At 40.8% G+C, this 16,795-nt stretch overlaps 1 protein-coding gene across 3 annotated transcripts in view; it reads right to left on the minus strand.

Annotated features, from left to right (window-relative positions):
• syt7b (synaptotagmin VIIb) overlaps positions 1 to 16,795 on the minus strand; it is a 390,158-nt gene that overhangs the window by 134,163 nt on the left and 239,200 nt on the right. For all 3 annotated transcript variants that reach the window (XM_061887143.1, XM_061887142.1, XM_061887141.1), the window contains one exon: positions 13,843 to 14,190. In XM_061887143.1, coding sequence (XP_061743127.1) covers positions 13,843 to 14,190 — 348 coding nt within the window. The remainder of the gene's footprint in view (positions 1 to 13,842; positions 14,191 to 16,795) is intronic.

A 16,795-nucleotide genomic window follows, 5' to 3' on the forward strand; every position in this document is an offset into this window, starting at 1 on the left:
CTAGGATGAGCTCGGACCCAGCGAAGCCGGCGCCGTTCCTTGGTGTTGTTAATAAATGGCTTTTGCTTTGCCTAGTAGAGTTTTAACTTGCAGTTACAGATGTAGCGACCAACTGTAGTTACTGACAGTGGTTTTATGAGTTGTGTTCCTGAGCCCAAGTGGTGATATCCTTTACACACTGATGTCGATTTTTGATGCAGTACCGCCTGAGGGATCGAAAGTGCGCAATATCATGGCTTACGAGCAGTGATTTTTCCAGATTCTCTAAACCTTTTGATGATTTTACGGACCATAGATGGTAAAATCCCTAAATTCCTTACAATAGCTCATTGATAAATGTTGTTCTAAAACTGTTCGACGATTTGCTTAGAAATTGGTGACCCTCGCCCCATCCTTGTTTGTGAATTACTTAGCATTTCATGGAAGCTGCTTTTATACCCAATCATGGCACCCACCTGTTCCCAATTAGCCGGCACACCTGTGGGATGTTCCGAATAAGTGTTTGATGAGCATTCCTCAACTTTATCAGTATTTATTGCCACCTTTCCCAACTTCTTTATCATGTGTTGCTGGCATCAAATTCGAAAGTTAATGATTATTTGCAAACAAAAAAAGTTTATCAGTTTGAACATCAAATATGTTGTCTTTGTAGCATATTCAACTGAATATGGGTTGAAAACGATTTGCAAATCATCGTATTTAGTTTATATTTACATTCAACACAATTTCCCAACTCATTTGGAAACGGGGTTTGTACATTTAAAACACTTCCTTATGGTCTATATAACATGTAATGGTGGTTCTTTAGTCAAAATGTTGCATAGATTATGTTTTACAGATCATCTTCAAGTAGATTTCTGACCGTCTCTTCAGGATGCGACATTTTGTGGGCGGTCTTGTTTTCGTGCCTCCACTTCAAAAGCGTCTTCTCCCCGTCATCTTTGTTGTACCGGTACTTGTTAGTGCTACTTACAGAAGTTAAAACTATAAGCTACTTTATATTAGAAATGGCAACAGCGGGGGGTGAATTACCCACAACAAGAGGAAGGAGAAAAAGAAAGAGCTTATTGACTACAGTGCAGACTACAATTTTGCATAATTTTGCAAAAACAAAACGCTCGAAAAGATCTCCTAATATGTGACTTTTTGGGGTCCTTATAGACACACCATAATAATACCCGTATGTTGACGCACACCAGTATGGTGACACTGGGGTTAGTGCTGGTGCCTAACAATAAGAAAGTCCTGGGGAACGTTCCCTCTAATTTTTCATGTGTGTGAGCAAATGCAAAAACTCCTTGAGCATTCAGTGGAGCACATGTGAGCAACATCAGACGTGCACATTTAGGCCACTTTTGTAGCACACCTGTCCCAAACCTGACTAAATAACAAGTTAAAGGCCTACTGAAACCCACTACTACCGACCACGCAGTCTGATAGTTTATATATCAATGATGAAATATTAACATTGCAACACATGCCAATACGACCGGTTTAGTTTACTAAATTGCAATTTTAAATTTTCCCGGGAGTTTCTTGTTGAAAACGTCACGGAATGATGACGTGTACGCGTGAAGTCATGGACTGTCAGGAAATATTAGTGCTGCGCACACACACAGCTAAAAGTCGTCTGCTTTAACCGCATAATTACACAGTATTTTGGACATCTGTGTTGCTGAATCTTTTGCAATTTGTTCATTTAATAATGGAGACTATAAAGAACAATGCTGTTGGTGGAAAGCGGTGGATTCCAGCTGTCTTTAGCACCGAGACATAGCCGGTGTTTCTTTGTTTGTTGTGAAGCAGAGCGGTCAAGCGAAAATGTTTTCTCTACGTCAACCAGCGTGTTTTTGGATGGGGAAATTGTGATATATATCTTACTGGAAACATCATTGGATTATTCGTCGTCCTGCAACAGCGGCAGCTGTGAGCTTCGCTCCTCGGCTTCTCTCTGAGACACTTCGTGTTCACCGCAGCCATCCGACCTCGAGGTATGTCTTTACAATCTTTACTTTACAATCTTTAAAATCTCACTAAAACACTATTAAAACAATAAGCAGATAAGGGATCTTCTAGAATTATCCTAGTAAATGTGTCTATTTACATCTGAAACGCTCACACTGCCGTCGCTTTTTTAAATACTTTTTTCTATTCCTTTACTATCAATATCGTAATTCACGAATCTTTCATCCTCGCTCAAATTAATGGGGAAATTGTCGTTTTCTCGGTCCGAATTGCTCTTACTGCTGGTTCCTCCCATTAAAAGCAATGGGAATATGTGTTGAGCCCTGCAAATCGGGATGTCACGCGCACATACTTCCGGTAAAGGCAGGGCTTTTCTATTAGCGACCAAACGTTACAAACTTTATCGTCGATGTTCTCTACTAAATCCTTTCAGCAAAAATATAGCAATATTGCGAAATGATCAAGGATGATACATAGAATGGACCTGCTATTCCCATTTAAATAAGAAAATCTCATATCAGTAGGCCTTTAAATTTCTTCTTATTATAATGAAATGACAGCAGTCACTTCCATGTGATCATTTTCTAATGTAAGTGTTTTGGCCCACTTACAATGACAACAACAAATATTGTTTTTCAATGAGCTGTGTACTAGTATTGTATGTCTGGGTGGGGGTCCTGCTTTTGAAATAATGTGTTCCCCTTTCAGATATGGCATTTAGTTCCCATTAAAACATCCACATGTTGCACAATGAGATGTAAGCACTGGATCATGTGTACATTGCTGTAACTCTCCGTTTGTAAAATATCTATCTTTTTATTAGTATTTCTTTAATATAATAACAGCATTTCATGATTAGTATTTATAAATTATGATTCCTAATAAATGACAGTAGAATGAGCACACATTTCATTGGTAACTCATAGTGCAACGACCTGGAATTACAAATATTGTGCGGTGTCGGAAATGTCCGACTCTATGTGTGGCTGTAAACGCATCACTGGCTCAGTGCCATATGTGCATGTGTTGGCACAAGTGAGAAAGAGCGAGCGGCTGCTGTTGATATGACAGATGGAAAAGTTGGTTTTGGTCTGCTTTGTACGACAGAAAATGACCTGCTTTGCTAGATAGAAATTGTTTATCAATGTTTTTGGTCATGTGTTTATAGAGTTTTGCTTTATAAAGTGATCAATAGAATTAATGTCCTCAAAGCGTCTTGACAGATGTTACAATAATTGAACAGTGATAACAAAAACTGTTTTCTCTGTTGTGGCCTATTCTCGTCAGTTACTTTGAAAATATATATATATATATTTTTTTGTTGGATTTTGTGCGCGGCATAGATTTGCCGTGGGCAGAGGACTCGTGAGCAGTGCGCAATTGCACAGGCGCGCACCTTAGAGGGAACGTTGGTCTTGGGTACGATCCCCGGGCGTTGTCCCCGTGACTGCGTGGGTTCCCTCCGGGTACTCCGGTTTCCTCCCACTTCCAAAGACATGCACCTGGGGATAGGTTGATTGGCAACACTAAAATTGGCCCTAGTGTGTGAATGTGAGTGTGAATGTTGTCTGTCTATCCGTGTTGACCCTGTGGTAAGACTTGTCCAGGGTGTATGCAGCCTTCCACCCGAATGCAGCTGAGATAGTCTCCAGCCACCCCCCGCGACCACTGAGAGGGACAAGCGGTATAAAATGCATAGATTTTGAAGCAAAGTACGTCTGACTAGAGTAGCCGCAATGCTCCGTGTTCCATCAAGCGGTGCGGCTCTGGATCATACTAAAAAATGTTGACAAATTTTGGAGCGCCGTGTGTAATGTTCTATATTTTCGATGAAACATCCATATTTGGTCTTCCTTGCTTGGGGGTACTTTTAAGTGTCATTTATTTAACATGTGTCAACCTGCAGTCCACACATATCTCTTATGTGTGGCTGCCATCTACTGGTCACACTTATCATTACAGTGCATACCAAAAAGATGACGATTTTTAAGTCTGAAAAATAAGGTATGTTGTATCTTATGTTGACATCAACTTGAAAGGGCCCTTTTTTTAGTAATATGAAGGATATAATAAACTATGACTTTTTGTTTTCGTACCCTCCAACTTTTCTACATGATTTGGTTTTCTGCAAAACATTTTGCCGAAAGTTTGCTCCGATCGCCACCTGCCAGGTTGAAGATGACCAAAACAACGGTTGTTTCATGACGTGGACTTCGGTGCGGTTTGTTTTCCCATGGTGCAAAGCGACTGGATCGGACACGATATGAAGGTAACGACATCTTTTAATATTAACTCAAAAGTACTACAAAATCAAAGGGTACAAACAAACGGCGCCCACAGCGGAGGTACAAAACTTGACTCTGAAAACAAAAACTAGCACAAAGGCAGAACTATGGACAAAAAAACCAAAAACACTTACTGTGACAAGAAACGAGCATGAAAAAGCACAGCATGGATCATCAGTATGAATAACAAGGGTGTGTAGAGGGTGATGTCGCCAGGTTGACTGACAACTCCAGGCTTAAATAGTGCTGTGGTGATTAACAGGTGCATGAGTCCAAATTAATCAGGTGCGTGACATGAGGACAGGTGAAAACTATTGGGTTGTCATAGCTTCGTTGGTAGAGCGGCTGTGCCAGCAACTTGAGGGTTGCAGGTTCGATTCCCGCTTCCGCCATCCTAGTCTCTGCCGTTATGTCCTTGGGCAAGACACTTTACCCACCTGCTCCCAGTGCCACCCACACTGGTTTAATTGTAACTTAGATATTGGGTTTCACTATGTAAAGCGCTTTGAGTCACTAGAGAAAAGCGCTATATAATTATAAATCAATATAATTCAAAAAAAGCAGGGAGTGAAAAAACAGGAATTTACAGAGTGCAAAAACCAAATAGAACATAGCCAAACTAAACATAATCACCAAGACATGACAGGTTGCAGAACAAATTTTAGTGTTGATAAATCACAGTTTGTGTGCTAAATACTTACGTTTGCATTTTCTCCTCCCAGTATTGTGGCCGTTATGATAATCAGCCTGTATTCAGCATATTCATGAAGACAGGAACACTAATTGGATTACGCCTCTCATTCTGCTGACTAAAAAGCCGCAATCCTCCGGCACAAACTTAAGATAGTAGTCAGCTTTTGCACGTGTTTTAGCATCCGCAAACATTAGTTACCGTGCTTTTTTTCATTGAGCACGACTGCAAAAAAATCCATAACGCTTCTCCACCTTGAAAAACAAGCGTGTTCAGTCAAGGTAAAAGTAGTGTGAAGTGTTTATTTATCCCTTTCATTTCTCAATAATATGTATTTCACATTATTTTCAGTGTTAATATTTGGTTTATTATGGGTGTCTGTGGTTCTTCGGCTGGTACAAAGCTAAAAAAAAACAAAACTTCAATGTCTAATTATATTTTCCTATTGTTAGTGCCATTTCATTTTAATTCCCTCCCCCCACCACAGCCCACCTGCGCTGGTCTGACTCCCTGCCTTAATAAGAGGTTGTTTGTTGGAGAAATATTGACAGCAAGAGAACACATTAGCACTTGAGAGACAGCGGCTCACTGGGGAGTTGTAAACAGTGCCAGCATGCAGCTCATCAATAAGGTGAATGCATTTGTATAGATGACCAGAAACGACACGAGCAGTCCAGCCGGCGGGCGTGGAAACCATTACCACCGACACCGGTTTTATTGATTACACGAGAAAGTGGGGAAGCTCACGCGGCACTTGGTAGGTCACACGCACCCTAATGACCACAATGCTCGTTTGTGTTTCCCCCTCAGGGTCCTAAAGTGAGGTGAGATTCATGAGCTTTGTATCTTAAATCTCCACTAGCTCTGAAAACTACGACACAAACACAAACACAAACGTTCCTGCTTTTTGGGGTTTAAGTACTTTCCGTGACCACTGGTCGGCAAGGCACTAATTCCTTATTAGTCTTGATCAGGAGTATCAAACACGCGGCCCGCAAGACGTTATTTTGCGGCCCGCACCTTGATGTGAAAATTTAATGTTGGTGCGGCCCGCAAGTTTTATATGAAAGGCGCTTTACAGCATCATACATGTATACCCTCGATTTTTCCGGGAGACCCCCAATTTTCAGTGCCCCTCCAGGGGTAATCATTCTCCCGAATTTCACCCTAACAACAATATTTCGGGGGACTCCGTGGAGGCACTGCCTTTAACGTCCTCTACAACCTGTACAAACAATGTGCCAGCCCAGCCACATGTTGTGTTTGGCTTTGGAAGACGCAGTAAGCGTAGTTGATCAACAGCCACACAGGTCACACTGAGGGTGGCCGTATAAACAACTTTAACACTGTTACAAATATGTGCCACACTGTGAACCCACACCAAACAAGAATGACAAACACATTTTGGGAGAACATCCGCACCGTAATATAACATAAACACAACAGAAAAAATACCCAGAATCCCATGCAGCCCTAAATCTTCCAGGCTACAATGTACATCCCTACCCCGCCCCCTATTGTAGCCCGGAAGAGTTCTGATGTGTTTATGTTGTGTCACGTTGGGGATGTTCTCTCAAAATGTGTTTGTCATTCTTGTTTGGTGTGGCTTCACAGTGTGGCATATATTTGTAACAGTGATAAAGTTTTTTATATGGCCACCCTCAGTGTGACCTGTATGGCTGTTGAGCAAGTAGGCCTTACAGTCACTTCCGTGGGTCTGCAGAGGCCTCAAACAATATGTGACTGAGCCGGCACAATGTTTGTATGGTGGAAAAGCGGATGTGACGGTAGATTGTAGAGGCAAAGAAGGCAGTGCCATCTCCTCCTGCTGTATAAAAGGGGAGAAGGAGTTGAAGAGACTGCAGCAGAGATCGAAGAGTGGAATCAAAAGAGCGCATGACGACGACCCGGCCGACTGAAGGAGAGCGAGAAGCGAGCAGGAAGGAACGAGCTGAAAAGCGACCAGACCGAAAAACAAGCTTTATTTGAGAAATAAAAGAGTCAAACCTGCTCCAGAGAGATGTCCTTCCTGGGTGGTCCATGCAACCCACATGACGACGGCTTAAGTCTGTCACACGGTATTAGTGTAGTACCACGGTACTAATGAATCATATTCGGTACTATACCGCCTCTGAAAAGTACCGGTCCCCTCCCACCCGTCGTCGTCACGTCGTGTCATTGCTGGTTTTACGAGCAGACGAGCATGTTCGGTAGCGCACAGAGTACTTACCCTAAGATTTTTTTGTTAAAATAAAGCCAATAAGGCAATTTTTTTGTGGTTCCCTTTATTTAAAAAAATATCAGAAAGTATCAAAATCATTTTGGTACCGGTACCAAAATATTGGTATCAGGACGACACTACACACGGCTCTCAAAAATCTGTCAAAATGTGTTTAGTACGACTACGGTAAGCCACACCGCTTGATGGATTGTCAGTGCATTAACCATACAAGTATTATTATGGTGTGTGTATAAGGACTGCAAAGTGTCACATTTTGGCTTAAAAAATAAAAATAAAGGGGAAGTTATAAGACTGAAACGCCCACCGGAAGAAGTGCTTTAAGACATGGCTAGCTGACTAGCGGCTAAAGTGTTTTAGCTACTTCTAAATCACTAATCCTTGCCTCCATGGCGACAAATAAAGTAACTTTCTTACAAATATCATCCCTGCTGGACGAGAAATATCTAAACATGCTTCACTACACAGCGTAGCTCACCGCCATCACAATGTAAACAAACGCCATTGGTGGATCTACACCTAACATCCACTGTAATGATACAAAGTACAGGAGCGTTTGTAGTCAATACTACTATGATTACGTCCATATTTTTTGGTATCACATCGTCTTTAGTATTTATTAAATTCATATTATTTTTTAGTTGTTTTTTTAAAATTCATTTTATGTTTATAATCTCAGGAATTACGTCCCAGGACACATGAGGACTTTGAATATGACCGATGTTTGATGCTATAACGACTTAGTATTGGATTGACACCCAAATTTGTGGTATCTTCCAAAACTAATGTAAAATATCCAAATAACAGAAGAATAAGTCATTATTCAATTTTAACAGAAGTGTAGATAGAACATGTTAAAAGAGAAATTAAGCCGATATCAACGGTGAATGAACAAGTAGATTACTAATTAATTTTTTACCACTTGTCCTTAATAATGTTGACAAAATAATAGAATGATAAATGACACAATATGTTATTGCATATGTCAGCAGCTAAATTAGGAGCCTTTGTGTGCTTACTTATTAATAAAAGACAAGTTGTCTAGTATAGTCACTATTTTATTTAAGGACAAACTTGCAATAAGAAACATATGCTGTATGTACTCTAAGATATTTTGTTAAAATAAAGCCAATAATACCATTTTTTGTGGTCCCTTATATTTAGAAAAGTATTGAAAAGTACCGAAAAGTATATAAAATAATATTGGTATCGGGAAAACACTGCTACTGACTTGTTTTATAAGTACTGTCAAACAATTACTTTTTTAAATCAGATTAGTGAAGTGAAGTGAATTATATTTATGTAGCGCTTTTCTCTATAGACATAAAACCCTTTATATAGTAAAAGCCATCATCTACATTTTTAAGCTACATGTAAACCAGTGTGGGTAGCACTGGGAGCAGGTGGGTAAAGTGTCTTGCACATGGACAGTGATATTGGGGGCGGGGATCGAACCTTGAACCCTCAAGTTGCTGGCACGCCGCTCTACCAACATGACCACGCCGCCCCACATAAAGATTAATCAGTTTTACATGTTCACTGCTTGCTCAGTGGCCTAGTGGTTAGAGTTTCCGCCCTGAGATCGGTAGATCGTGAGTTCAAATCCCAGCCGAGTCATACCAAAGACTATAAAAATGGGACCCATCACCTCCCTGCTTGGCACTCAGCATTAAGGGTTTGAATTGGGGGTTAAATCACCAAAATGATTCCCGACCGTGGCCACTGTTGCTGCTCACTGCTCCCCTCACCTCCCAGGGGGTGGAACATGGGCATGGGTCAAATGCAGAGGGCAATTTCACCACACCAAGGGGAGTGGATCAGGGAACGTGATTTTTTTGCCGTACTAGAATATGATGAGGCCCTGTGATGAGGGGCGACTTGTCCAGGGTGTACCCCGCCTTCCGCCCGATTGTAGCTGAGATAGGCGCCAGCGCCCCCCGCGACTCCAAAGGGAATAAGCGGTAGAAAATGGATGGATGGACGGAATATGATGAAGCGTATGTAGCGCGTGGCTTCACTGCAGTGTGTTGCTGTTTTTGTAATGTTAATGAGCATATAATGTTATGCAGAGGTGTACTTATAACATTTTTATAGACAGATGATACTATTTACAGTCCCGGTAGAGAGTATATGTTTTCTTTTTCGTGGGGGGGCGTAATGGAACATAATTGAGAAGCTCTGCCGTAATGCAACCTGATCCGCCTTGCAGGTAACCGTCCACGGTTAAGGTAATGTAGCATACGCACTCAAAATAAATTGTGCTAATAATTTTAATTTATACATGACTAAGAAAATACGTGTTTGTGATTGATTGCATGCTCCAGGTGCTTTAAATCAAGGAGAAATAAATTCGAGAACTCTAACATGCACTGAACTAGAGTCCAACACTTTGACCCATAACCTAATTTCACCAACCGTGCAATACTTAAATATTCCTCACTTTGATTACTGTACAATATCTGTATATTATGCTGCATATCCTAACTCTCACTGTCCAATATCCACTCATCATTACTGTAAAGTGAAACCATTCGTCTGTGCAATATTTACATTTCTTTCTGATAATGCAATAAATCACACATATTACTTTTACACATATGTATATAGTCACAACCATGCACCTCTTTTCCTTATTGCTTTTATTAATGTGATTATATATATATATATATATATATATATATATATATGTAGTCACGCATGTAAGTTTGTTTTGGTTTTGGTCAGGTTATGTTTAGTTTTTTGGACATTTAGTTCTGTCTTGGCACTTCCTGGTTTGTTTTCGTCTCCATGCCAACTCATTAGTTTTCACCTGTCATGTTACGTCCCTGTCCTCAGCCTCACACCTGTTTTCACCAATGATCATAGCTACTTAAGTCACTCTTTTTCTTGTCGTCCTTCTGGGATCTTCACACGCACACACCCTACCCATGCTGTTACAACCTTCATGCCCTCGTCCACAGTTCCATGCTGTGTAAGTTAGTGTATTTATGCCACAGTGCTAGTTTTGTTTTGTTTAGTTTGTATATAGTCATGCCTTTGTGCGGTTTAAGTTTATAGTTCATTGTCATTTCATGCCATCGAGCAAGTGTTTTGTTTCATGTTTGTATTTTGTAGCCAAGTTCTGTACCTCCTTGTGAGCGCCCTTAGTTTGTTTATTTTTTATTATAGTGTTTAAATAAACAAAGATGTACTCACAGTCACGTCTCGCCCGTGCAAATCATTCTCTGCATCGAAGAAACAACTTTAATCCAAGCCATGTTGTGACATATATATATATATATATATATATATATATATATATATATATATATATACACACACACACATATATATATATATATATATATATATATATATATATATATATATACATACATACATATCTCTACACTCATATATACATATATATCTATACATGTATATATATACAGACATATCTACACACATATATACAGTATATACATATGTATATACATGCATATCTATACACACACATACATATATGTATATATATATATATATATATATATATATATATATATCCATACACACACACAAATACATATAGATATATATATAATATTTTTTATATTTTCTCTTTTTTTTCTTTCTTTGTCTATTTTTTTTTCATTTCAAGTTTGCACCACAGATCTGGTTTTAATCCCTTTGTACATGGGTATACATGACAATAAATAGCATTGTATTCTATTCCATTCAATTATTTTCTATTCTATTCCATGAATTAACGTGTTAACTTTGACAGCCCTACAGCCATGAGAGTGTAATTGTGTTGCACCTTCCATTCGTTCTCAGCATGCGATTTCACAAGTCATACACATTCAGTGCAAATAATAGTTACTGTATTGTCATGTAGATTTAGCATTGTACCTTTAGTAGACTATTTAAAAAATGGTTAAAGCATGCATTGGTATATTTATTACAGACTAAATAACAACAATAAGAAATTTAAATATTATAAATAGGGTCAAAATGTAGTTTCTCTAATAATATTGAAAATTTGCATTATAAGTCTAAAAGTTCAGTTTCAATTGAGATTCATAACAACAACAGAAGGTTGTTCTGGATTTGTCCTACTCATGCTGTATGTCTTTTTAACAAAACAGCTGCCTCTGCGTAGAAGAGCAACAACAAGCACCTGTGGAGCTCACCTGTAGAGCTCACCCTTCAGCACGGTCTGCGTTCCGTGTAAGACTTGCATGTCAGAAAAGTTCCAGGACTGCTTTCAAAAAGTTTTCCCCTTGGAACTGTACCATCATTTTCGGGCTGTAGCGCGCACCTAATTATAAACTGCACACATCAAATTTTGGGCAGACTTTTGTTGTACATATTTTGGTCCCAAACGTCTGTAAAACGGAGGTGTACACATTTAAACATGAAATATTTACACAGGCGCATGTGTTAATCCGCAAATTTAACCAACGGCAGTACCTGTAACATACAGTAGCCTCCCGGAATACAGTCTTCATCGTCATTCTCCTCCTTCGACTTCTTTAGTGCCCTGAGTTGTGGGCCAGTTAGTAATGGTGGATTTCTTTTTTCGATGACTAGGTCAATCGTTTCCGGCTTTGGGGCTACGTCTTGTGCATTTTGTTGTTGTTTATGTCATGAGCCGTGGTCTGGATCATTTTTTTGTATTATCTGTTAGTTTTGTACTTCTTTACTTCCTGTTTGTGACACTTGAGTTTGGTTTGGTTGCCATGGCTACTTATAAACCAACCGGTTTAGCTCAGTTGGGGCGGTTTAGCTCGGTTGGTAGAGCAGCCGTGCCAGCAACTTGAGGGATGCAGGTTCGATTCTCGCTTCCGCCATTCTAGTCAATGCCGTAGTGTCCTTGGGCAAGACACTTTACCCACCTGCTCCCAGTGCCACCCACACTGGTTTAAATGTAACTTAGATATTGGTTTTCACTATGTAAAGCGCTTTGAGTCACTAGAGAAAAGCGCTATATAAATATAATTCACTTCACTTATTGTTTTCACCTGCCTCTGGTGTTCTTGACGCTCACCTGTCTCTAATCAGAGGCATTATTTAAGATTTAAGCCTGCCTTTGCCAGTCAGTCGGTCTGGCGTCATTGTTCGCTTCATGCCGAGTCTAAGTTTGTTTATTCATGCCACTGCTTGTGAGTGTTCCATGTCCGTAGTCCATCCTAAGTCTTAGCTTTTACGTTTCCTGCGCTAAGTTTTTGTTTTTTAGCTTCTCCTGGGAACGGCACACTTTCCTTTTGTTGTTTGCATGTTATTTTGCAGTTGGATGATTTTTGATAAAAAAAAAAAAAAATCATCTCCTACCTCACGCTGTCGTCCGGAGTTGTCTGGTCTGCATTCTGGGAAAACGACTTTGCATAAAGATGCGACCTCGTTGTGACAATTTATACCTCCATTATTGAGGGTGAGTCCATAGTGTGCTAAACGGCTGATTAGATGATCGCGTGAGTGCTTTTGATTTAATGTGAGCAATTTCCTTGGTCTGATGTGATGAGATGGCCAGCATTTGAAATAGAGCACGATTTAAAGCGTGGGAAAAAACTAATGGCTTATAGTCGGGAAATTATGGCAATTCTTCTGGAGTTAAACGCACAGTAGTTCTCTGGCATGCCTTCATGCACTCCTGGTAGGATTCTTAAGAGACCCTCCTTAGCTTGGTTGTCACGGCGGTCTTGATGATGAGCAAATTTCAAAAGGGGAGAACAAACCCATAGATGCAGGTCAGGTACATTGGGAGGTTACTCCATCATGGCGAATATCTTCACGGCCAGGAACTACAAATTGCTTGGGGCATTATGAGCAGGTGCGTTGTCATAATAAAGCATCCATAAGCTGTCCTGCCACGACACCCGCCTCTTCACGGGTGTTGGTCGACCGTCCGAATGATGCCTCTCACATCGAATAATGAATCCTCGAACTTTTCTGATATACCAAGTATGTCACGAAAATATTAACCAGAGTGCGATGAGTCAGGATGTATAGTTAATTATAGCAAGTATAACTCACACGAGGTGCCAATATTATGGGAATTACTTAAAACACTTTGTTATACATCTATCTTTTTTATATCTGTATCATAGTACAGTAGTACCTCACCTTAAAGTGTTTCGAGATAAGCGCTATCTCTCAGGCTAACAATACTTCAAGGAAAAATGCAATAACGCTAGTTAATAATGTTAAAATAACATCTACATGGTGGACATTTATCCATTTAAATATGGTAAGGGAGCTGCTGGTGGTGTATTTGACTGAGAAGAAGCTGGAAGGATATACCGCAGAAGTCCATGCTGTCCATAATTTCACGTTACTTCTTAGAACTACTAGTTGTAGTATATTTTTATTGTACTGTGTTTCATACAATATTTCAAAAAGTGTATTATTGTTTTTAAAATACATATTACATGTTATAATTAATTAATAACCCATCAGATTTAATTTAATTTCAATGTGAGACATTGATTTGAGATACAAGTGTTTTAAGTTGAGAGCTCCATCATAAAATCAATTAAGCTCGTAAGTCGAGCTTTATTTGTGATTCTGTATTCACTATCTCCCACATTAGCTGATTTTCCAATTATTATTGTTTTTTTCATTTTAATTTCCCCATGATTACTCTCCTTCTCCCCTGAAAAGACATCAATCACAGCAACACTTACAAGAACGACTTGACGTCCAGCCCCCTGTGGCGGATCTGTTCCATCATATGGTCCCAGCTTCCCGGATTCGACCTTGACCGGCCCGCCCCTGCCCCTCTGTACCGGGAGGCTCCGGCCGTACTCCCCCGGACCCCTCGTGGTCCTCCACGGTGGCCCCCACCACCTGGGCCTGTGTGCAGCTGGCCCAGGCTTTGCGAGGTCACAGGGGGGTCGTTAGGACCCGGAGGGGGCTGGTGAGTGAGGGGCTGTTGGAGGCTCTGCTGCCGGACCAGGGGCCGGGGTCGCGCCACAGCCGAAGACGGGATGTGCTCCAGTGTGGACGTAGTTGAGAGGGAAGTGTCCCCAAAACTGAGCAGAAACACAAGAGAAATACTATTAATAAAACCTGGTGGATATTTACGAGGTCAATCACGCACAGCTTGTCCATCACACAGGAACAAGATGTATATAATAAATGTTAAAGGGACTAAGGATGAATTTGTCATGTTGTGTGGTCTGGATCATGTTTTGTTATTTTTTCTGCTAGTTTTGGACTCCATTAGTTCCTGTGTTTGTGCACCCTTGTTTGTTTTAGTTTCCATGACGACTCCATTAGTTCCTGTTTGCACTTCCTTGTTTTTGTCACCTTGGTTACGCATTTTGTTCACCTGTCTCTATTAGTGCTCACCCGCGCACCTGCTAGCCGAGCACTAATCAGAGGCAGTATTTAAGCTCGTCTTTGCCAGTCAGTCGGCCTGGCGTCATTGTTCTTTTCATGCTCTGTCCATGCTAGTTTTTCATGCCAAAGTCCATGTTGCTCTTTTCAAGCCAAAGTAAGTGTTGTTTGTTTTATGTTCATAGTTTACGTTAAAGTGTTGGTTTTGTTTCATGGCCAAGTTTTTGTAACTCCTCTGTGAGCGCCTTTTGTTTGTACCTTTTTCAAGTTACAAATAAATCATGTTTATACCTGCACGCCATGTCCCAAGTAGTCCGTCTGCTTTCCTGGGAGAACGACCCCACAGCAAGCAGCTACTCCCGCAACTTGACATAATTTTGTCCATTCTGACTTATAAATGTTGTTACAATGTTGGATACTTGTGTTAAACATCTTTACATATTTTAAACTTGATTTAGACAAAGGGAAGAGGCTTCTCCCCTACTGTTTCAGGTTGTGAGGAAACACAAAAAAAGGTACGAAAAAGTATTATTTTCGTGCATAATACCACTGACGTGGGACATTAAAAAAATGTTAATGTTAGAGGAATATATTCCACCTTAGCAGAATGGAATGTGTTCTCTGTTCAGCTTGAGGAACAAAAACCAACAGCAAACAATGAGTTCACCCTGGGTTTGTATCTTCGTTGCGTACATACACACACATAGCATATTTCTTAGTTTTGATGGTGAGAAGAGGTGCCAAGTACGAGACGGAGAGGAAGCAGACGTGTTTGTGTGTGTGTGTGTGTGTGTGTGTGTGTTTGTGTGTTACCTTTCAGTTTCATTGGACTGATATCCAAGCAACTATGCTCTCGTCTCGATTACTGTAACGTATTATTTTCGGGTCTCCCCATGTCTAGCATTAAAAGATTACAGTTGGTACAAAATGCGGCTGCTAGACTTTTGACAAGGACAAGAAAGTTTGATCATATTACGCCTGTACTGGCTCACCTGCACTGGCTTCCTGTGCACTTAAGATGTGACGTTAAGGTTTTACTACTTACGTATAAAATACTACACGGTCTAGCTCCATCCTATCTTGCCGATTGTATTGTACCATATGTCCCGGCAAGAAATCTGCATTCAAAAGACTCCGGCTTATTAGTGATTCCTAAAGCCCCAAAAAAGTCTGCGGGCTATAGAGCGTTTTCCGTTCGGACTCCAGTACTCTGGAATGCCCTCCCGGTAACAGTTCGAGATTCTACCTCAGTAGAAGCATTTAAGTCTCACCTTAAAACTCATCTGTATACTCTAACTTTTAAATAGACCTCCCTTTTAGACCAGTTGATCTGCCGCTTCTTTTCTTTTTTTCTCCTCTGTCCCCCCCTCCCTTGTGGAGGGGGTCCGGTCCGATGACCAGGGATGAAGTACTGGCTGTCCGGAGACGAGACCCAGGATGGACCGCTCGTCGGGACCCAGGATGGACCGCTCGCCTGTGTATCGGTTGGGGACATCTCTACGCTGCTGATCCGACTCCGCTTGGGATGGTTTCCTGTGGACGGGGCTCCCGCTGCTGTCTTGGATCCACTTTGAACTGAACCCTCGCGGCTGTGTTGGAGCCACTATGGATTGAACTTTCACAGTATTATGTTAGACCCGCTCGACATCCATTGCTTTCGGTACCCTAGAGGGGGCTGGGGGGTTGCCCACATCTGAGGTCCTCTCCAAGGTTTCTCATAGTCACCATTGTCACTGGCGTCCCACTGGATGTGAATTCTCCCTGCCCACTGGGTGTGAGTTTTCCTTGCCCTTTTGTGGGTTCTTCCGAGGATGTCCTAGTCGTAATGCTTTGTACAGTCCTTTGAGACATTTGTGATTTAGGGCTATATAAATAAACATTGATTGATTGATTGATATGCTTGGGATTGGTAGCAAGATGGTCAAAAGCAAGTGAACAGTGTGACCATCGAGAGAGAATTTGCAAGACTTTGTAGAACTCAGTTCTCTCCAGCGCTGGTATTGCTAATGTTTGTATTTATTCTATTTGCAGAATACATTGTTAAACTTTAATTATAGTCTCCTCACTTTATTCAGAGAAGTCGTTACAATACAATAACCAGGGAAGATGCTCGAATATAATGCAGCGTTTGAATCGATCGCGGAGTGCGCAGGTTTACCTAATTTTGTGAGTGGGTAAATCCATACAATGTTTGTTTAATTTAGAGTTGTTTATTTTCGACCGTTTCTAGAAAAAAATAGCGGCGATGACCCTCTGTCTATCTGTGTTGGCCCTGCGATGAGGTGGCGACTTGTCCAC

This window comes from Nerophis ophidion, linkage group LG25 (assembly GCF_033978795.1).
Source record: "Nerophis ophidion isolate RoL-2023_Sa linkage group LG25, RoL_Noph_v1.0, whole genome shotgun sequence".
In the NCBI taxonomy this organism is placed as follows: domain Eukaryota; kingdom Metazoa; phylum Chordata; class Actinopteri; order Syngnathiformes; family Syngnathidae; genus Nerophis; species Nerophis ophidion.